The 23346-nt window shown below is 46.1% G+C and overlaps 1 protein-coding gene and 1 non-coding gene across 3 annotated transcripts in view; both read right to left on the bottom strand.

Annotated features, from left to right (window-relative positions):
- Window positions 1-1553: 1553 nt before the first annotated feature.
- LOC144174803 (acyl-CoA synthetase short-chain family member 3, mitochondrial) overlaps window positions 1554-23346 on the bottom strand; it is a 50803-nt gene continuing 29010 nt past the window's right edge. The window contains exons 6-16 of one of the 2 annotated variants that reach the window (XM_077703696.1): window positions 21772-21948; window positions 19633-19743; window positions 19501-19541; window positions 15311-15414; window positions 14175-14270; window positions 12853-12916; window positions 11465-11546; window positions 11254-11376; window positions 10988-11087; window positions 2430-2605; window positions 1554-1783 (exon numbers count right to left, since the gene is read on the bottom strand). In XM_077703696.1, the coding sequence (XP_077559822.1) occupies window positions 1688-1783; window positions 2430-2605; window positions 10988-11087; window positions 11254-11376; window positions 11465-11546; window positions 12853-12916; window positions 14175-14270; window positions 15311-15414; window positions 19501-19541; window positions 19633-19743; window positions 21772-21948 (1170 nt within the window). In that variant the 3' untranslated portion in view covers window positions 1554-1687. The remainder of the gene's footprint in view (window positions 1784-2429; window positions 2606-10987; window positions 11088-11253; window positions 11377-11464; window positions 11547-12852; window positions 12917-14174; window positions 14271-15310; window positions 15415-19500; window positions 19542-19632; window positions 19744-21771; window positions 21949-23346) is intronic. The other variant, XM_077703697.1, reaches the window with a different exon arrangement.
- On the bottom strand, window positions 6196-6277 carry Trnas-gcu (transfer RNA serine (anticodon GCU)). Its single transcript has one exon. It is a non-coding gene; the product is annotated as a tRNA-Ser (tRNA).

Genomic DNA, 23346 nt, shown 5'->3' with positions numbered 1-23346 from the left:
TGTGCTCGTTAAAAAGTCAACAAACTTTGTATTGCAAAACCTCAACCAACATTTTATTGCCTTCAAGACATTGAGTTTTAATACACTTCATATTGCGTTTGTATAGAGTGAACCAAATCTCCCATCTTAAAAATGCAGCCAATATAAAATCAATCAACTTTTTATTGCAAAAATGCAACATGAATTTTATTGCCTTCACTATATTGAGTTTTAACAAACTTTGTATTGCCTTTCTATAAAGTCGTTTGAACTCCGAATGTGTGGACTGTGGTCATTAGACAGGCAATAAACTTTTTATAACGAACACGCAGCAAGAATCTTATTACCTTCATTATGTTGAGTTTCAATAGACTCTGTATTGCGTTTCTATAGCCTACCCACGGAGGTCTGGTAGCTTATCGGTGCATATATGTGGGGTGCTATAGAGCCGCCTGCCCCGCCTCATCAATCGAGATCGCGCGATGGACGTCCCGTCACTTCGTCTTGGGAGCACTTGGGAGTGGTGGCGCCTGGGATGGCGAACATCACCGACGGAGAGTTCGAGCCCCTGCAAAGCTCCTCTGCTAAAACTTGCCAGAAAACCTGACTCACAGGCAACAGGATATTACGACTACACTCAATAAGAATTTTATAGAAAGGTAATAGAGATAAATTTAATAAAAACTCATCAGACATTCTGTTCAAACCTAGCTCATATGCAACAGGTTGTGATGACTGGGCACAATAAGAATTTTATAGAAATCTAATTGAGATAAATTTAATAGAACCCCGACAGAAACTGTATTCAAAGCTGACTCAAACGCAACAGGTTGATACGACCACGCTCAATAATAATTTTAAGAAAGCTAATCCTGGCAATTTTATTAAAAACTCATCAAAAAGTCTATTCAAACTTTATTTACACGCATCACGATGTTACGACTATACTCAATAGGAATTTTATAAAAAATTAATTGCCACAAATTTAAGAAAAATCCGTCAGAAACTGTATTAAAACCTGATTTCCACGCAACAGGCTGTTGCGACTGTACTCAGTAAGAATTGCATAGAAAACCTATTGAATATATTTTATAAAACCCCCATAAGAAACTCATAAGAAACTGCATTCAGAACCGATAAGGCCTACTGACTTGGCTCTATAGACTTTTAATTGAAACGCGGTGGCCAATTTGTAATGGAAACTCAATAGAAATATTCTATAGAATGTTGGCAAAATGTTTATAGGATTCTTTTGAGCAATGTCTATAACACGTTTATTAAATGTCGGTAAACATTTTCATGAGGGGTCAATGCAGTTTACTTTACCACAGGTGTTTAATTAAAAAAAAACCTTGTGAAGAGTCAACAGTTCTTTCCTGTCGACACTAACAGTGCATATCAAGTGTGCGGTGCGCAGCGGCAAAAGCAGCGCGCTTTGTATACCCTTAGCTGCTGTATGCCTGTTCTGCGCTCACGTGCCCGATTTTTTTACTTCCGACTTACCTCCAGATGCACTATGAACACTAATGGACGCAAAAATGGGCGATTTTTATTTCTAGGCAAGGTATGTCTGTTCGACACAACTGCTGGTCTTCATTTCGGCTCGTGCAACGAAGTATCCGCTAATAAACGCTGTTTTGTCACAGCCGCAGCTGGCTAAATATGATTTATTTGTTCGGTTCGTCACGTGGAAGTTGATGCATTTTCTTCACCTTGGATCGGGAGCGTTCTTTGCATATCCAAGCTCAATGAGAGCTGCCTTTACTGCCTTGTACACCAAGGGATCTTCAATTGTCACCGGGATCTGCAAGGAAAATCACATTAAATTTGTCTGGGCTGGCGTTGTCTATGTTGCAGTGCTTTTTTTCTTTGATTTCCCAACCATGCATGCTTACACCGGTTTAGGTCAAATGATCAAACGATAGAAGCCATAGTACACTGCACTGCGTTTGTTCTCACTGCTGGGAGTTCTGTTATTTTCCCTTCACTCTCGGGGGTCTGAGTACGAATGCTGGCATGAACTCCCCGCCGCTGTCAATACTTCTGCAGAAAAAACATGGCTACCTTTCAAACCAGATATGTAACACACAGCACACGGCAAAATCACTAAGAGTAAATCAAACGGAGGCAACCTTTGTCTTTTCTTCCAAGCTAGTTCTTACTCTTATCTTCTGATAAATAAAGCGTTTTGCTGTAAATATAGATTACACTGCTACTGTGTATGCCTCTTATGCCCTGTCTCTGTAAATCTCTGTAAATCTTCAGCAGGGACATATGGCCTACCACTGTGCTCTAAGCATAAACTTTTTGTGTGCTGATGGGACCTGAAACAACTCCTTCACACACCCAAAACTTATCAACGTCGGACGATAGCCATTCTCGCCGTAATATTAGCAGAATAGTGATCCCTCCCGAGAGGGAGTGATAAGAGGACGAGGAAGGCAACGTGCCTTGACGGCTTTCCCCCGGGCCAGATCGGCGATGGTCTTGCGGGGAATCTTTCCAGAGCGGGTCTTGGGCAGCGCGGGCACCCGGTTGCAGAGGCTGAAGGCGGCCACGGGGCCCACGTCCTTCCGCACCAGCTCCACCAGCTGATGCTGCACCTCCTCCAGGCTGCCATGGCTCACTGCGGGGGAAAGAGAGGCCATTGCACGCAACCACCTCATCTCTCTGCTTGAAAAAGACACCCTTGCCTCATCAACAGCACGTGGAAGACGTATGGCTACGCAAGCCGATTTTGTTTCTTTGCGCCTGCCGGGAGACGAAATCACCGAATCTCCTTTGAAAAGCACTAAGAGGGAAAAAGAGAAACTGCGTCCAATCGATCGTCAAACCTTCAAAAGACCCAAATCGCACTCGAAGAACGAATCCATGCGACGATTTTTAGTGCACTAAGTAAACGCATCCACAAACGATCTAAATGTATAGCGATACGTGCTTTGTGAGAGAAATGTGTACTATTGTACTCCTCCTTCATGATCGATGCGTGTATTGTCTTATCTAGAACTGTTCCTTTTACCAGTTTTTCAAGTAACCGCTTTGACACAATGGAAGCCTGGTTTCACGCATGCGCCGTGTGCCCAGAGATTTTATCAGAGCTTCTCAGTTGACCGACCGGTCTATAGAAAAATGCATGGAAAGGACACCATCGATCCCACTAAAGCTGTAAAAACACTGGACAAAAGTTAACAGAGAGGATCACAGCATCAACTAGCAACCGTTGTTAGCCTGCGCTGTGGTCCTGTCCTTCGCTTTCATCCAGTGTTTTTCTTGCGCAATCGAAACCGCGATTTTAATGGCCAACTTCGTGCAGCTGCATGGAAGGACATTTTGCGGACTATTGTTCAACGAGCAAAAATTGTTATGAAAACTGCCTAGCCTGGCAATTCCACTTGAAACTGTTGTTCGCCCTGAATGCGGACAAAAAATGTTCACGTGAAGTTCTCGTCGGCTCAAAGACCAATAGTCTTGTGCCGTACAACACTTTTAGCATCGTACTAATGTTACCTGACTGCTCAATAATGTGCAGACCATTTTTATGAACTCTGTCGTGCTCTTTTTCTCTATTCTTCCACATACTGTTAGTAACCCCTGAGCTTAGTCATAAGCACCCATCCTCCTGCGGCGATGGAAGTGTAATTATTTTTATTGCTGAAACCTTGCACAATCTGAAATAAATTTGGTCTGTCCAAATTGTGGGGTTTATTTGAAAATGTAGATGATCGACTAGCTTAAAATTCCGATAATGGCGCCAGGCTCCAGTACGGGTAATTTGCAGTTATAACTGTTTGGGTTCCACTAGTATCCTAATTTCGTTACATTCAATAAACGTATTGCAACATGTCTCTGACTACAAGCTTGCTACATACTCTTTTTCGCTGCCAAGTTCCGAGGTAGATGACTGCGCAATGTGTCCCTTGTCGTACGGCAAGCGTCATACTTTTCCTTTTTGGCAGCACACAAATCTTGCAGCTCGATGAGTATGGGCAGATGGTCGCTTCCCATGCCATCAGTTGCCACCTCCCAAGCACAGCGCACGTTCCGTGTCGTCCACGTCAAATCTGGCGTTGAATCTGCTTGTCTGTTTCGACCGATGCGTGTGGGGAGCTGGGGTTCGTTTTGTAGAACAAACCGGTTGCGCCTCATACGCTCACGCACTAGCTCACCCCGAAGACGATTTTGGCTGTAACCCCAAGCCTGGTGCTGCGCATTAAAATCGCCACCTATGACAACGACATCGTCGGGGTAAAGAGAACGTACATGATCTATCCATTCCCAACGTTCTAGCAGTCGTGCCACTTGTCTAGGCCTGGCGTACACTGAGATGAAAACAAAATTCCGCTCTTGAATTAGCGTCCGGACACCAACGATCTCTTGCTGCTCGTTACACCATCCTGACAAATCAATCTTCGCGTGTGGCAGCGCCTTATCGATGTAAACAGCTGCCTGCCCACGAGCAACCTTAACCGAGTCTCCGGTGTAGAGGACTGCCCGTTTCTTCTTGGAACGATGCAAAATGGTTGGCTGGGTGTAGTGGTCGAAGCCCGGGATGGTGATGTTGGTGCTTTTAACTTCTTGAAGCAGCATGGCTGCCGGTTTCCCTTGAGTTTGGAAGCGGTGCATGATTTTGGCTTTTCGTGCGGCCAGCGAGTTGCAGTTCCATTGTAGTATCCACACATTGAGTGCCGCATCCTTGGCCACTTGACGTTGTGGCGAGTGGCGAAGTCCTGGGTTAAGGTTGGTGTATGTGGTTTTTCCACCCCTGCTTTTTTCTTACATTAAGATGTCTATGGCGGGAGCGGCAACTCTAGTCAACGAGGGTATTTTGAAAACAGAGGGAGTACTTGACGAAAGCCCAGTTACAGCCCATCAAATTTTACGTTTCCGAAAGTGAACGACGAACAGACTGCAGAAAACAGCAAATGCATTAATGTATGCAGCAGGAGACAAACGTTTTTGCTAACAGAGGCACAGCCAGCAAACCTAATGCGTAAGGTGACTTTGGAAGACGCATAGCAGGCAACGTAACAATTATGTCCTCGTATCGAAGATGTGCAGACTTGATAACCGAAAAAATCGCTTCAGCACAGCATGTGTTTTCTCTCTGGTATACGGACAGGTTTACTGGGTAGGGCTGTGCAATAATGTAGACAGTGATCTGCTGTCTGGGTGCAAGCTTCCTCAAACGAGTTTTTACACACTTAACTGTCCTTGAACTGAAAGGGGGAAGTAGCGATGATGTTGCAACAATAAATGAGCCTCTTTAATACGCAATTTTCCTGACGAAACTGAGTGCTGCTCTGCACTGGGGTTTCGCACAAAGGTCACATTTTACGTTTCAGCTTTTGGTTCAAAAACGTAGGTGACAGCAATGCGTGAGATTTTTTAAAGAATCGTTTAACCCTTTCATCCCCCCCCCCTTTTTTTTCAAGCACAAGAATGTTTTATTTGTGTTCTACTAAATTGTACGGCTCCCCGAAGCCCGAAAACGAGAAATAGAGCTGGTGGTGCAAGTAATTACTGATTTATTAATGAGGCAAATAACTAAGACATCGGGCAATTAAAAATGTTACTTCGAGCGAAAAAAATTTTCTCTGTTTTCCTAAATTGTATGACCACATGAGCCAAGCAGAAAGCGAAAAATTGGACCCGCTGTGCACATATTTACAGATTTACAAGCCTGGGAATACAACTAGGGCCTCTAGTTTTTCTTTAGCCTCGACGTCGTGATTTCGTGTTCACTGGAGCTTTTTCTTCTTTGCAGCGTCCGACTGCGCTAAAACGCTACAATGGTGTATACCGCAAAAGTCATCCTTGAAGGACAATTCTTGAAAAAACTAGCAGTTTTGGTTTCGTTCTGTATGTGCTGCAGCGACTAGAGCGATGTGATTCCATTTGGAATCACCGGGACAGAAAGTGTGAAAAACGTGCTTCGTCCTAGGGGGATGAATTTTCCAGATGAATTTTTTACCCATGGGGATACACGTACAAAAGAACATAACAGCTTAGCCTGCGGCCAAGACAAAAACGGGCGGTTTTTTAATTGTAATAAAAGAAAAATGGCATTGCGGTTGCCTGTTAGAAAACAACAGACCATAAAATGCGACCGTTTTGCGAAAGTTCCAGCAAAACGAAGCCAGTCATTCCTCCCCAAATTTTTTTTTGAGATGCTAGTATACCGCATGCAGCACAAGAGTCGTGAAAAGAAAATAAATCCGACGAGGATGGGATTCGAACCCACGCGGGCAGAGCCCATTGGATTAGCAGTCCAACGCCTTAACCACTCGGCCACCTCGTCCGGCTGGGTGCGCTTTCCTGCGAGGCCTAGCTCTCGAGAGATAAGATGGACACCCTGATGCGAGCTCCCCGACAGCTTATCGAACGCCGTTTTATCAAAGAGATTTTAATTTTATCGACCCTTCTGCATTCGTCTTATTGAAATTGCTTTATTGTCTTTATAGCCATTCTAAGTCTTTCAATGTCGGGGAAGCGATCTGTCCTGCGCGGGTCACAAGTTACGCACTCAATAGTTTAGTTTTCTAACATGCAAGCCTCGGGCGCGAATCATATTGTGTGTGAAGTTAATCGATGTCCTGTTACTAGCTAAAGCTACGAGTCTGAAGTGGAAGCCACACGAAGGCCGGTACAGCGAACGATTTCAAAGAAAAAAAAAGTGCTGTTTTTACGTCGTCGAAAGTTTACCCGAAGGGCCAAGACTTTGCATAGACATCCGGATTCATGGCTTTTGCAGTATATTCCATTTATATCTGTGGCATATTTTCTGATTGTTTTTCCAAAAATGAAACAGTTTCAAAACACTCTAATTACCCCAGTGGCTGCGTCCTACTCGAGACGAAGTTAACTTGCAGCGTGCCACCACACATATCGCACACGGAAGAATATACACTCCACATGTTTCGCCCTTACTCGGAACTTTTGCAGCATTGCAGCACTGCTTAGTACACATGCAGAACTTGGTGATAGCAAGCTTTCACATGGTCTTTACACAGCTTCAAAATTAAAACTCAGAGGAGCTGCGTAAAAACAGCCATTGCAGTGACGCGAGCCACTTATTTTCATGTTTTCTTGTTATAACCAGTGTTCAGGAAACCTTGTTTTTGAGTGTCATTTGTGCTGTGGCGTTCCACCAGATGAAACATAATTAAAGGAAATATAAAGCATGATTAACGCATGCATGCTAACAATTTTGGTCAAGGAATTACGGCGTGCTGATATTGTTCGCCAACGGTTATGCAAAGCCAATGGCTCAATTGAGCTTATCTTTATTAACAGCAATAACCTAGTCAGCCTTAAATACTGAATACTGGAATTTTATATACGAATATAAAACAGGCAACCTTTTCATAGCGAAATTTTTATTTCGCCTATGAGAAGCTAGATCAAAGCACTGGACTCGATCGATGACCTCATCTAGGCTGTTTTCAAATGTTCACGTCGCTATTCAGATAAATTGACCATGCATCAATTTCTATCGCTGACCATGATTAGATTGTTCGCAAATAGAAGTTATTCCTTTCACATTTGCGAGACTCCGCGAGAGAGGAAAGCTTTCGTGACCTGGCTTTGCCCAGTGCCGCGAAGGAAAAAAAAAAAAATGGCGGTTGACTTTTTAGAAAGGAAAGTCGCCGAGCACACGACATGCGGTAATTAATTTCCGATTAAGGAAGTCTGCCACCGAGCAAGCGAGCAATTGAAAAGCACCGTTGAGAGCGACTGCCAAAAAACGAGCCACGAAGCGATCGTAAAGCGGCCAATGAAGCGGGCGGTTGTTTGCAAGCACCAAGCAATGGGATACGCGTGACGACCCCGAGGTCAGCGTGTTGATATATACGGCAACGCCGACACTCGCCCTTCCTGGCCTCTCCGCGTGCACGTGCTCCTACCGATTGCTGGCTAATCTTCCGCGCGTGACGAGTATTGGCTTAGATAAGTTTTATCTGTCTAGCGGGTGCCTCTGTTTGCAGTTGTGTTCAACCGAAAAGCGCTGTTTTTAAGTGAAGGCTGTTATAAAGACGATAGTCGTCTGTCCTGGGCTACTTAAACGCGGAAATTTTGGTCTGTCTGCCTGTCCTTCGATTGAGCCGCCCGGCCAAAAGGTAAAATGAACTGTTGAACGAGAAGTTTATATAAGCAACACTTTTCCAAACCACTAAATCGGGAAGCTCACTTCCCACTTGTCAATGTTGTTCAGTAAAGAGAAACATTAGGCACATTTGAGGAAAAAACATCAATACATAAGTGGTATCTGCACTGTTCTTTTAATTAAAAATGCATGGCTGCTTGATTTTTGCGATAGCAAATAAATAAACGCGCGCAGAAAACAATCTTTTAACCAAAAAATACAAAAAGTGCTCGCGCCGACACTAGCCTTGTGGCGGCATTCCAAAAAGTCGAACATTAACGAAAGGTTCCAGTACTGTATGGAGCGCGAGCAGTGGAACGCGGTAAAATTGAAATTGCTTGAGCAAACCTCCACCGTGGTTATTGTGGACAGAGCGTGAGCGGTGGGCAGAAAAGAGAAGAGCGGCATTTACGTGGAAGGGGCGGGAGTAGAATGCCGTCTTTTGATGACATTTGCAGCGAAGCAAGCGGATATGCGGCCAATTTTTAGGTCTACACAAGCAACGGCGATGTGGTACTCCGCTTATACGACGTTTTAACCACCTATAAACCGGTATGTAAAACAGAAAGAGTGGTTATAATTCGCATTTCCAATATGCTGAGGCTGGGATGTTACTTTTAGCGCAAGGAGCTCATCAGTTACACTTTTAATTTAGGTCTTTTCGCGCAGAAGCCCGCATGCGAGCATTTACAACAAATACGAGGGATAGGGTACACTGATGAATGAATTTTAAGCCCCAAAACTGTTATATGACATTATAGAACCAACTAGAAAGCAAGCAAGTTATGTTGTAGTCACATAATTAGTTTAATTTTGTTTTGTATTTGTGCCATAAAGAACAAAATGCGGCAAATAAAGCGTCGAAAAATTAAAGAGCACTTTCTTACAGCATGGCTAGGGCGAATGTCAGAGCATTTTTTCACAAGGTGCAATTGGTTTATGTACGGAGGAAATGAATAAACCGACTGTTACTACTGTTACGGATACTACAACTGTTACTCCTATACTATGGCATTATGCGTACAGCACTTAAGTAAATCTACGCAAGGAATAAATCTGCCAGTTCGCAGTGAACAGCATCGAAAAGACACGAGAAACGTTGGCATGCCTCATTTCCCTTCCCTTCAGTGTGCATATTTGGTTCAACATTATTCTTAAATAATGCGTTTTCTAAGCGTATCCGGCATTTTTCTCTCTCATTGATGAGCGCGAGATTGGTGAAATTACGGGGATAATCAGAACTTTGTAATAATGTGAAAGCGAAAGTATAGTTAGACCTTCTGTTAAACTTTCTGTTGAACTGTCGCAGCTTCATTCACGGCCGCTTCCTCCAGGCCTACTTTTTCGGTCTTCCCCGCCCGCGACCAGGGCCTGGTGCGTCGTCATCCTTCGCGATGTGGAATGAATCCGAAGCCTTGCGGTGACTATCGCGCTCACTATGACCTACAACGCTCTTTTGTATTCAGGTGAGCATATCGTCAAGACATTGACTATGGGCATATACGTTGGTATAAAACTTGATTCATTGGGACGTTGTGCTCCTAATGCGTAAACTTGATCTTTAACCTCGGGTACCAGACAAAGGTTGTATAAAGCGGTGAATACTAATGAGTGTTGTAGGTGATAGCGCGATAGTGCACAAGGCGCAACCAAGAAAAGAGCGTAAAAAAGGCAAGGGCAAAGAGAGAGGAAGACGGAGACTGCGCTAATTGTACACAATGCGCGTCCGGAACATTCTACGGGCGCCGCCGTTGCCCTTCCCCTCAAATCGCCTGCTAAGCTCAGTCACACTTTCTCAAAACCCTCCTCCGGCGCTGCTGTGTCCCTTTCCCCCGGCGCACGCCCGATTTCCTGTACCTCACAACGCGACCTTGAAACATTTACGATGTTTGCAAGTACGTCTCCGTATTGCTTTTTTTTTTTCGTGTTCCCGCAGGGCATACAATGTGACAGCCCACAGTAGTGAATAGGCAATAGTTTTACAACCGAAAATATAATTAATAATTTCAACATGGTCATCACTATGAGGGGCGGGTAAAAAATCTGCAGAAATTCAGAGAATTGTTTACAAATGCCCGGCATTCTTATGCCTTGTCTCGAGTGTGAGTTCCTAAAAGGTAGCCAAATTCCTTGTTTTTTTTTTTCTTCTAATTCTTGTCTGACAAATCATATCCATTTACACTGTTATAACGATTACAGGTGTTACTTGCGGCAAATCTTCGTTTTTTATAAGCGTTACACACGGCTCGCCATTTTCTGTTTTCTTTTAAATATTTTTCTTGTTTTACTTTTTCGAAATTCTGTTCAATAAATTACCTCCATTTACGCTGTTAAAGCGATTGCAGGTGAAATTTTCGCGAAATCTGCATTATTGTGGAAATGCAGGGCGTTACACGGTTCGCCATTTTCGGCAATTTTTTAATATTTTTCTTTTTTTCTAGTTTTTCAAAATTCAGTTCGACGTATTATCTCCATTTACGCTATTATAACGATTGCAGGTGGAAATTTCGCGAAATCTGCATCATTGTAGAAATGCAGGGTGTTACACGGTTCGCCATGTTTGGTAATTTATAATTTTCTTATTGTTTAGTTCTCAGAAATTCCGTTCGACCAATGATCTCCATCAACGCTATTATAACGATTACAGGTGTAACTTCCGCGATATCTGGATTTTTTTTTTATGCATGGCGTTACACGGTCCGGGCTTGGGGGGGTACTCAGCAAAGAATGCTACGCATTAAAATTCCTGCCGTAGGCGCTATTAACGCCATCGGTACACGCCACAGCTCCCCGCATGTCCCTTGCAATATCACCCCTACCCGACGCCTTATGTACGCAGAATTGGGACTTTGGGGCGATCGTTACCGTCTTTGAGAACGAAGAGGGCTAGAGGCACTTCTCCCTTGATCGGATCTGGCACTCCGATGACAGCGCACTCCGCAATGCCGTCATGCTTCATGATGGCCTTCGCGCCGGGACACGTTTGGACGGACCATGCGAGGAAGGCACACAGAGACGGAACGTTAAGGATGCCGCTTCTTACAAGGTGACGCCATTGCGGCAGACGTCACACCACGAATGCATCGGATTCACTTCCATCTTGGCGGGCCCAGAACTGGCGGGTGTCCTACCTCTTCAATCTGTGACGTGGACAGGCGGTGTCCGGCGACGTTGATGACGTCATCACTCCTCGAGAAAATGCTGACGTAGCCGTTTTTGTGAAGCATGCCGGTGTCCATGGTGTCGTAGTAGCCCTGCCAGAGACGCGCCTCGGTACGTCATCTCCGGGTTTCGCACTTTTGTGGTGAAAAGCAGCAGTGTGCACAGAACCGTTTGTCTCACCGGATATTTCTCGAAATACTTGACAATGAAAACTTCGTCGGCTCGGAACAACGTCGATAGGGCTCCCGGAGGCATCGGCAACCTATACGGAAACCGTAACACGTCAACCGCTACACTTTCTACGTACTCGACTATCATTAGTCGTTAGTTCATGCACGTATGGACAAATGCGCGTCACCCACGATTCCCTCCTGGACCTCGAAGAACTCAATGAACCACGCGTGCGTGGCTCTACGCCAACATGTAACGTATAATAGCCGCGAGCATAAGCGTTGACTGCGTTCCTCGACATGTGCGATGAACTTATATTTTTTATAGCATTCACAGTCATGGTGGAGTGCCTCTAGCCCTTCTGAAAGAATTCACGCAGCGGAACGCATGCATATATAGTTGTCAGTACACGCCTGTTTCTTGCCTCTGAAAATCATATGGCAGGAGCGTTATCGGAACCATTGGTTCGGTTAGTTGCAGATCTACCCGTTACCAAGCGCTGCATGTAGTTTGTCGACACTTTTAAGACAAATAGGGGTTCGTCCGCAACAGACCTGTCGCAACCATTAATGCCGTTTGAGGCTGCTTTACTTAGCACGCAAATATTGGTAGTGCCGAAACAGACTCTACTCACATATACTACGTAGAGAAATTTATTAGTTCGAAATAATGAGACGTAAGCTACCATGGATGCTTTTTTGCGCAGCTACAAGGCATTTATGCCTTGCACATAACACCAAACCGTAACACCGTAATCGTAACACTGAAACGCACTGCAGTAAAGCCAACTTTGCAGAGTGGTTCCTGCAAAGGAGACAAGAAGAAGAGGAAGAAGAAGAAGCAGGAGCAGAAGAAGATGAAGAAGAAGAAGAAGAAATGTGAAGCCTCCCGTTGTCGGAATCGAACCTGGTTCCTGCAAGTTACGAAGCCGACGCCTATCCCTATCCGATTGTGCCATTTCGGCACGGTCGCAGCAGTTTAAATTTCGGACTTTAACTTTGTCACAGGTTGCATGGGAGAATTAAAGCTGCGCATTTTAACCATCTTTCTCCGCTTTGCAGATGGAGACAAAAAGCAAGAACGCCCGTGTGTGCGAGATCTCGGCGCACGATAAAGATTCCCAGGTGGTAGAAATTTATCCGGAGCCCTCCACTACGGCGCGCCTCATTGCCTGCGTTGCGTCGGCGCGTTAAACCCTACATTCAATCAATCAATTAACCTAAGAAAGGGGCTTTCAGTGCCTTTTTATCACAAAATGTAGTTAATGCCGGGCTTCAGCGGGAAAATTTACCCGTACGTACGTCATTGCGTGGTGGCGTAGTTGTTGCACACAAAGGGAGAGCAGACTGGTGCAGGAACATTGATGCACGTCCGGGAGTATTGAGCGTATTGCTCACCTGATGGCTACGTTTCCCAGCTGGTTGGGGGCTGCTTCCAGGCCATCTTCCAACAGGACTTTTACTGAAAAAAAAAAATAACGACAAGAGCTTGATTGCTTTCTCTTGCATTTCACAGCACATGGGTATAGAGCAAAATTTTGCGGAGCGGGATTTGTGCCCTGTAGTAAACTGCGGACGGAAGTACTAATTTGTGCCCGTACTGTGGCTGTTGTGAAAATCAGCTCAGCCTGGGCTGCCATCTATGGGACGGTTGGGGGTCTATTGTCCCATCTACGACACCTTCAGCTCGTGCTGAAGTACACGCTCGAGGAAATTGTCTTACGGCAGTTCTTACTTCTGGTTCTATCACCCTGAGAACATATTCGACAAACAGACATAGTCGGTCCTTCACTCCTTGTACAAGGCTCACTTAGGTAGCTCAGCTTATATTAAAATTCCGGCACACACTGCGACAAGTGTGTATCTGTGGAGGCCGTTCAGTAAATCTTCAAGCAGCGATACTCTGCTCTGAATTTCTCTGACGGCTTTTAGGGCTTGCATACGGTGGGGTCTTTATCGTGCTACTCGCCTGAAAGAAAGAAGCTGTCGTCAGCACTGAGGAACCTGGACTCTCAGCGGCCATTTTCGGAGAAGATTCTGTGTCACTGGCGTTCTCTACCATCCGCTCAGAAGGCGACTATCACTTCAGTGCTTCAGAGCTGGGCATACCTGTCTGCTCCCACTTTTCTCCATTCTTTCCTTTCTCTTTTTGCCTATTTTACCTTCCCCACGTGCAGGATAGCAAAATAAGCTCTAGCCAGGTTAACTTTCCTGCCTTCCTTCTATACCGTTCCTTCCTTTAGGACTTGCAAAAGTGATGGCGGACCACAGAGGCAAGGCCAGTAAGGGGGGCGGGGGGGGGGCGTGGTGACCCGATTTTCTCAAAGCATTATTTATTGCGCGCGAAATCATCTGTACACCACTTGCATACGTCTGGCTTTTTTGCACGTCTTTGGTGTTATGCAAAGAGCCAACTTCCCTTGCAAAAGAGCCAAAACGCCTTCATTGTTCTTATGCAAAAGACTAGACATTCTTTAGTGCTGTTGACACCTTCCTGTTCATTCTTCAAGTCCGCGTGCACCTGTTTTGCATGAATTCAGGGCGTGGGCACGGCTGGTTCGCGTGAAAATAAAGCTCGCTGGAAGTTCCCGATCAAATGTAAGTCGTCTTCATCTGCTAATTAATTATACAGGATGCGCTTTTTGAGACCAAAAGGTAGCAAGCAGGCAATAAATGGGCGTGCTTGTGTGTTTGTCCTGTAAATGATTTCCCAGGCCTACCGTTCCATCCTGGGACCGGCAGTCCCGTAGCTTCTTCTGGAACCTGTGTCGTGTTGCCAAGTCCAACGCATGTGGACGTCACTGGAGAGCCAGTCTCTGCAGAAAAAAAAAAAAAAGTGTGGGGAAGAGGGGACGTTAGGATCGAGCGTTTATCGCTCGTTCCGCGCAAAAGATGAATGAACATAGAGCGTGAAAGTGAGCGAACAAACAGGCATGTGACTCGCCGTACAGAGCCTGCCTGTAGCATAGTCTAGCGACAGCGCAAAGCAACCACGTCGCAACTGCTTCAACTATACAACTGACTCAGATACCGCTCCCAATCAACAAAATTTCTATTTCAATCTGATTCTCTAATTTAACACCTAAATTTTCGGATTTTACAATAGGTAGTAAAACGCTATCAAATAACTGACAGACAGTTTGCCTGCGCCAACCACGGGATATTACTCGAAAGCTTATTTTCTGGGACGAAATCAGCTATTTTCTTGCACGAAGCGACGTCCGCCTGCGCAGCGACGTGAGCGGACGTCGCTGCGCACAAGGCGGGGTGGAAGCGTCTGTAGAAACGTGCACTGCGCGGGTACGACGTCCAACGCTTGACTTCGGTTCGAAGACAATCCCGGCAACGTTTTATTTTATGACGATTCTGCTGACGTCATATCCGTCACGGAAGTGACGCCTGTACAACGAAGCAAGCGGCCTGTAAAGGGTGCCCCCCTGCACACAGGGTCTTCTTGCGGGAAAGCAACCTTTTTTTTAAATTTTTCACTAACTCGGAGCAAAACTCCTACAAAGGTAAATCATCATCGTCAAAATTCATCAAATAATACTAATTACTGAGCCCTTTTCTTTGTAATACGGCATGTCAGGCACACGCTAAAAGAGCCTCTGTCAAAATTATCTATGCCAGGCCAAAGATTTCTGGCCCCGAAGAAATCAAAGCACAAGCTCAACGTTTGCTAGCCTGTCCGCGCCAAAAGAGTTGCGCCCATGGACCAAGCTCTGTCGTAACGCGCTGTAACTACCACAACAGGCTCGACTAACCCATGCTAGGACAGACGTGTGGGCTATTCATGCAGAACTTCATGCACCGCGGTTTGCCCGGATGATAACGGTAGTCGTTCGAAGCTGCTCACCAGTCTGCCACCAGTTGTCGAGCGTGGGCACTCCGAACGCCTTCTCGGCCCAGTGCAGCGTCTCCTGGTCGCACCTCTCGCCAGCCAAGAACAGGTGCCGCAACCTGCCGGTAAAAGTGGGCGTGTCAGCCCAGAAAGCTCTGGGGACCTGCTGTCCTCCCGCAACCTTCGGCGTCACGAATTTCTGGCAATGGCTCCTACGCTTTATTACGTTGGAATGCCTCATAAGTAAGCATGGAATGACGGAGAAAGGTGGTTGTTTTACGTATGCTGCTGCGTTGTTTACCACATTTTAAACATCGTCACATCTTCCGAAGCTAGCGTTATGGATGTTATGTTTTTGGAAATTGCGAGGTCGTTTCAACTTATTTAGTTCATGCGCATGGTGGATTCGGCTCACTGGTGGAACAGAGCAGCACGTTACAGTGCAAAAAGCACAGTGGACAAGAAAAGCGCCGGCACTAGTATGCTTTGAGGATCCAATCACCCGCTGACGTCCAACCTGGCGCTGACTTGATATCAAATTTAAAGCGGGAGCTAGGCTGTTCGTGCCGCGGTTTTATCCTTTCCATCTTTCGCGCTCTGACAGTGTTTGCTGAACTTGTGGAAGGAGCATAGAGAAAATGTAGTGTGGATGATGCAGAGGTTCTCCGTTTTATGCTTGATACTTTAAGGTAGGGGAAGCCGGTAAGTGAGAGAGCCTTTACCTCAAAGGAACTGAAGTAAAAGAGAAACTTGCTGCTGGCTCATTTGTAGATAGGGAGTGAGAAAACAACTCCCTTTGCAGACATGGCACTGACAGATGCAACGACACACCCGGATGTCCACCGTTAATGTTTTTGCATTAAAAACAGATTAATATTTCGTTGGAGATATTGCTTTAAAGGGACACTGAAGTGAATTTGTCAAGCTCCAGTTTTTGCTTGCACTGCGTAGACTGGCTCAAATTAGCACACTTTTCATCGTTTATCCGGTTGACAAATCGGTAATTATTTTACACAGCGCGAAAGAAGAAAAATTCCCCCGCATTTCCCCGAGGGGGAGAATGTGAAAGTGCGAATGCACGGTTGTCGGCCCGCTTGCGGCGCTTGCGCTCGGCCCCCGCAGCCCACCGCCTCGCCGCCTTCTCTTCCATCTCTTCCATCGGGTTTGTAGTATCACGTGTACACCACGCAGTTATCAAGCCGCTATAACGCCGCTGAGTCGCCAACGCACGCCGCTGACGACGTAGTTTGAATGCGTTAAAGATATAAGGCGCGTCACTAACACTGATATCACCGTCGCGTCCGTGGCTTGGTCGGTAGAGCGTCGCGCTGCGGCCGCAAAGTCCTCGGATCGAAACCTGGCGCCAGATGCTGTTTCTTTTTTAAATATAGAGGAGCACTGCGGACGCCGACGCCGCCGCCGCCGGCGGTGGATGGTTTGGGGTCGCTTATAAAGTGCATTCGCACTTAAAACTACTATGCGCGGTTTGCGGCGGCCGCACCAACTAAAGCTGCGACGTTGGGAGGAGGGAGCACCGTGATTGTACGATGCCCTAGGTTGCAATCAAACAAGTTTCGGTTTCGGTTTCGGTTCTGTAAAACACAACCGATGGCGTTGTTGGATGGGCATTCTCAATATCTCAGTAATCATCGTACCGCGCTTCTGCCATGTTATCGGCTGTAAAATGCGTAAGATAAGCCTCCCAGGACGGCTTGGAATCGTAGCATTCACTAGCCGAGGCCTACGCAGTGCATGAACGCCCTCCGCGTCCCCGCAGACGCTCAAATGCCATGCGCTTTCCCCCCATATTTGGAGCTTGCCACACTCATGCCTGTATCGTAAAAAGCGTGTTCGCACCAGGCCAAGGGTCTGTTGATTCTGGCCTCTTCCCACTGCCCTCAAGCAGTCGGTGCTTATGGCAATAGCACGCCAACGAGAACTCGCTAGCGCGCCAGTGCCAGCCTGCGCGCGTTCTGTGAACTAGTCTGTGGAGCAATGAACGTTGCGGCCCAAAAAAAGGTGAACTCGGTATAGAAAATATCGGCGGAAAACGAAAAAGTTAACTTATAAAAAAAAAAGCACGTACCCGCGGGGATTCTAACTCGCGACTTGCAAAACGCTCGCGATGACAGGCCTAGCGCTCCAGACCACTCAACCGCGGGACGGGCTCTGCTGACCTTGGTAATATAAGGTATATATTGTATAACTAGTTTACACTTTTATTTAGTTTTGGCATTTTAAGCAGCATAGGCGACTATTTGTTGTTTTGCGCTCGTGCAGTAAGCATCCCCCAAGTTTCCACAATATATCACGTCTAGCAATTGCATTTCTTAGACGGAAAAGCGTTCGCAGATGCGTAGTCGTGCTGCTGACCGCTGCGCTTGTTCGCCCAGCGCAAAAAAGTGCTTCCCGCACCCTAGTTTTACGCTGTACGGTAAAAATATCAGTTGATTTTATTTCCTTAGTACCTATATATTGACTTCGCTGACTCTTCTCCCGCCTTCAAGAGGCCTTATATTTTCCTACTGCCGTACCAGTCAGCGAAGCGTCGCATGTGCGCTTGTGCAGCGCTTGTGTGAAGCGACCTTGACTTGGAGCTAGATACAGTGTACAAACTAACCAAGTAAAGAAAGGCACATTATTCCATTCACAAAAGTGTCCTGGCTTCGTTTCAACTGAGCGAACGAGTTGCGACGACCCGTCGGCGGCCGGCGGACGAAACGCTGGGCCGACTGGCTCTGTCTGAAGGCCGGGGAGCCGTGCAGTAGCGCAGCCTATTGCGAGCTCGGCTCCTCCCGACGTCACACGAAAACGCCACAGAAAATGGGCGAGCGTAAAGAGAGGAGGACAGCATTTTCGAATTAATTTTTCTACTAAATAAAATCGCGTAAACGCGCCCAGAGTGGTCGAAACATGGCCTGGGGGCTCCGGACTACAATTTGCGCTAGTAATCCCGCTATGTTTACATATCACTTCAGTGTCCCTTTAATGCCATATACACCCTAGATATACTTGCATAGTGGGTACCACGCGCCAGAACGGGGACAGAAGGGGCTATGTTATTGTATACTTACTTTTAAGCATAATGTATATGTTATATATTTTAGAGAACCGAAACATAACTATTGCAGCAAAGGCTGCCAGTGAGAGAGGCGCACGTGTATGTTGTTTCGTCCGCTGTGAATCGCAGAAGCAATGACGTTAGGCCTATTTTGACGGCGAGCTTTTGCGTTATGAGACAAAGCCAGCTTTTTGAAGGCAGGAATGGAAGGATTTGATTGATTGATTGATTGATTGATTGATTGATTGATTGATTGATTGATTGATTGATTGATTGATTGATTGATTGATTGATTGATTGATTGATTGATTGATTGATTGATTGATTGTAGAGTTAACGCGCCGACGCGACGCAGGCGGCTAGGCGCGCCGTTGTGAAGGGCTCCGGATTAATTTTGACCACCTGGGGATCTTTAGCGTGCACCGAAATATCGCACACACGGGCGTTTTTGCTTTTCGCCTCCATCATAAAAGATGCCGCCGCGGCCGGGAATCGAACCCGCGTCACGGAAGGATTTACAGGAGGCTTTCGAATAACATTCAACCACGAAAGGATGACAACTAAACGGAAAAAAAGACACGGATGGTTTGTGGGTGTGTGCTTTTTAATGCCTCAGCCGTTCCCGGAGTTCGCACCGCTCATAAAGTGGTAATTACTGAGTCATTTCCTTTGTAATATGGCACGTCCGGCACACGCTAAAAGGTATAGCCTTTGTCAAAATTTGCTTGGACCGGCCAAAGATTTCTGGCCACGAAGAAACCAAAGCGCAAGCTGTACGTTTAACTGTGACCAAATTATTTTATGGCGGTAAGAAAAAAAAGGTATGTTCTTTTCCATACTGGCATAAAAATTTTCGGCCACTCTCGAAAGGTAACCTTGTACCTCAATGTTTTTGTAGCGTATACGCATGTTTGGCACGGTCTAGGGAATTTCGACAAAGACTGTACGTCTAGTTAAAGGATGAAAATTAGGTTAAACATTATGCGGCTTAACCTAACACTGCAAGGTAAAGAGAGGTTGCCGGGGTTGAGGGAAAGAAATTAGCGATGTTTTAATGCTGTACATGCGCGACGCACTGATCCCGGTCGCAAGTCCACTAGCCAGCAGAGGAACAAAATGAGGTTAGTGTACACGTCGTGCTTACTTCTTCCCAGGGAACTTCTTTCCGAGCTGGCCTTCCGGATCCTGCGTGGGTGCGAACAATTTCACCGTTGCGCATCTCGTCGTCAGCGCCATGAATATGGGAAGCGCGCGTAGGCAAGCACAGCGTACGTACCTCCTTGCGTATCACTCTCATGGCGGTGGGCGCGGTGAACATGCCGCACACGCCGTGGTCCTTGACCACCCGGAAGAAGCTGCTCGCGTCCGGCGTACCCACGGGCTTGCCCTGCACCGGAGGAACTAGGCCGCTGCTCTTTCCGCCCGGACCTTGTGCAACCGACGCGGTAGCAGATTCGAACTGTAAAGACGGGACAAAAGTAGAGACCACACAGGACACAGTCCTGTGTGGTCTCTACTTTTGTCCCGTCTTTACCGCGCTACCTAACGATGCTTCACAGTTAGAACCAACTAGCCCACATTTACGCGTTGACAAGCAGATTCGACATTAGGCAAACGCTAACGTCAGTGCGCTCTTGTGTGCGCGACCATTTAGTTGGCCCATACAGTTTACTAGCACGTTCTCTCCAGATGCGGCTTCTGAGGGAACAACCTGCAGGTTACACCTTAGACTACAGAACGAGGCAACGAATGGACCTGAGGCATTATTTGTTCTTCGATCTTGTCTTATTGGGTTCGTATTGTTGGAATAAACGAGTGCCTGATTTGAGCATGTTTGCGTGCTTAAACCTTAATCCCCCACTCACTCACTCACTCACTCACTCACTCACTCACTCACTCACTCACTCACTCACTCACTCACTCACTCACTCACTCACTCACTCACTCACTCACTCACTCACTCGCCCACCCACCTACCCACCCACTTACCCACCCACTCACTCACTCGCTCGCTCTCTCGCGAAGCACGCACGTTTGCCTGCTTGTTCTCGCTGTTTGCTTCGAGTGAGCGCACTCTTACAAAAACTTAAGCTTTGGCCACCGCTTGGTGGAAGCAGGGAATTTAAAATGGTAGTATTGGCAAGCTTTCGGCTATCGGGTAATAAAAAAGGAACTAGCATGAATTCCTTCAAGATGTATCTCTAAATTGAATAATAATATATTCGGGGATAGTAATTTCTCTAGGGTCATGTACCCGAAAAAATAAATGTACCGAACAGGATTGCAAAGCATACAAATATTCAATGTCGTAAGCTTGCCGAAACACTTCTGTAGCTAAGGTGTTCTTCCACTAGCTTAAAAAATTGTTAAAATCGTTAAAAATTTAACACGCAAATTACTATATGCAGGCGCATCAACGTTCAATTATAGCACTTCCAAATTTCAGTTTTGGTAGCTAGAAAAAGAGAGTGTCAAACGGTACCAAACCTACTTTACCTAACCAGCAGTTATCGGAATTGGCATTCGCAGCCGGCAGAGGGGAGATAATTTCGCCCCCGAAAGTTTCGCAAAAAAAAAAATGATGGTGAGAACAAAATGACAGCAGATTATGTATTGAGATAAAAAATGATTCACTTAAAAAATAGTCATTAAAGTAAAACGTTTGACACCGAGAAGCGTAAAAGATGTCTAAATGCTGTCACTGGTATACGCGCGCGGCGGTGCCATTTCACGAATACGTAGTTAACTTTCTTCGATTAACTAACTGGGACACCATACGACTTATTAACTTAATAACGCCGTATAAGATCCCTACAGGAGCGTCACTGGAACGACCTTACAAATTTCACCCCCGGTACTCCTCCTGTCTGGCCTGCATGCATATTTTGTTGACAGGTGCATTGGGGAATACATTTCGTCGCCAGGGGCTTGAAGGAGCACTCCTGGAGATTGCAGGTGAGCAAAATTTGGCGTTGATAGAATTGCTACCTAGCGAAATTCTCGTTATAACAAAATCGCTTTATTCGAAGTTTTTTTGAGTCCCAACTGCAGTGCGTAAAGAGCACCTCAATACTGCTTTTAGCGAAATACCGCTCATAAGAAAGTTAGTTTCCTGTTGAGAGGGCTTTGTTATAACGAGAGTTTATTGTATTTGAATGGACAGCAACCTCTCTTCGCCGTTTGCCTTGTCGCCACTGGATGATTATGATGATGATTATGGCAATGACGATGAACATGATGAATTCGGGCCTTCTGCTCCCCATATACTGCGACTAATTTATCGTCTGAGGGATTATTTGGTCGAACGTAACACAGGACTGGAATAATGGGAGATCTATGGGAGAGGCCTTTGCCCTGCAGTGGGCGTAGATATGGTTGTTGATGATGATGATGACGATGATGATGATGACGCTACCTCGTAGAGCACGGTGGTGACCCCCTTGAGGAGCGGCGCGTAGCAGATGTACGAGTGGCCGACCACCCAGCCCAGGTCGGAGGCGGCCCACCACACGTCGTCGTCCTTCACGCCGTACACCTTCTCCAGGGTGTACAGCAGGTTCACCGCGTGCCCGCCGCACGGACGCACCACGGCCTGCGTGCGAGGGAGGTCACCACCCGCCACCCTCAGCCTTCACAACACCTTTCTTTTCTTATCGGAGTGCTTATATTCTTATCTTAATTGCTTATCTTCTTATCTTCTTATCTTATATTAATTGATGTTTATTTTAGTCATGGTTGAACTACTGCCAATTCTGTTTTCCTGTGTGCATTGCTTTGTGATTGCCCTTTGTTGTTTTTTGTTTTTCTGTTTGTACTCACTATTGTACTCCCTCCCTGTTATGACTCTCAAGCGAGGGTTGACAGTATTAAATAAATAAATAAATAAATAAATAAAACTGCAGATGTACCGCGAGTGTACACTTGTTGAGAAAATCGTTTACGTCATTCCAGGTCGTTGTGTTGCCCCCCCCCCCCCCAAAAAAAAAAATCCCGGGCCACTTCCACTAACGTGAAACCTGGGGGGGGGGGGGGGGGAGGGGCGAAGCATGCCGTGTATAATGTATTCTTGGCGGCTTGATGTTTTTGCCAACGGAGATGAAACCGTTGGTAGGTAAGGTGTACAGCTTTGCTGTAAAAGTGTCGTGTCTTGGAAGCACGAAGCGTTCCAGCGCGAGGCGTAAACGAGTGTTCCATGAGACGATGGTTACAACGACGACATGAGACGCCGACAGCCCGAGCCCCCAAGGGGCTTCGCCCGTAGAAAACAACAACGTGAAGCTCTCCAATAAAGCCCTAACATTGAACTTTGTCACGATGCATCAGATAAAATGTACCAAAGAGCCGCTTTCTGTGCGCTGAACTTTGACCGGGAGTGAGTGACCAGATTAATGAATAAATTTGCGTTAAGGAATTTATTAAAATGAACAAAAGCCATCTTATCCCCAATATGTTGCACACTCAAAAAAAGAAATTTTTTAGAAGTAATTTACCTCTTAAGACCGTTTTATAATGCGACATAACTCGTTATGGAGCACCATTCACACATGCGAGATTTGTGTGAATTAATGTAGAACGTTGGCTGCACCAATTATTTTTTTACTGTTGACAGCGAACATCTGCATTTGGCGTAATTCGATCAGCGCCGTCTGGTGCAGAGTGGGGTAAGAAGTGATATACCGTTTTCTGTTACACAAACACCTAAAGCATGCAGCTCCCGTAACCCTTGTTTATTCAATTCGTGCTTGGTGCATGTTCCCTTCCCCTGTTTCCCTTTACTGCACTCTTACCCCCCGTTATTTTTAAAAAAAGACGGCAAAAGGGAAGAACTGAGCATTCCTTTCGTGGAGTTATAATCCGCAAGGTCGGAGCATGGTTTCGGAGCGGGCCGTATGATGCTGAGCTTGAGGATGACCAGCGTGTGCACGACCAGAGACCTCGCATGCGATGGTGAGGCGCTCAGAGTGTGTTGTATAGAGCGAAGGCTCTCTGC

This window comes from Haemaphysalis longicornis, unplaced genomic scaffold (genome assembly GCF_048455015.1).
Source record: "Haemaphysalis longicornis isolate Haplotype H1 unplaced genomic scaffold, Haemaphysalis longicornis Haplotype H1 scaffold_3, whole genome shotgun sequence".
Taxonomy (NCBI): domain Eukaryota; kingdom Metazoa; phylum Arthropoda; class Arachnida; order Ixodida; family Ixodidae; genus Haemaphysalis; species Haemaphysalis longicornis.
Note: the sequence above shows the minus strand (reverse complement) of the source record. Positions and strands in the feature narration are given on the sequence as shown.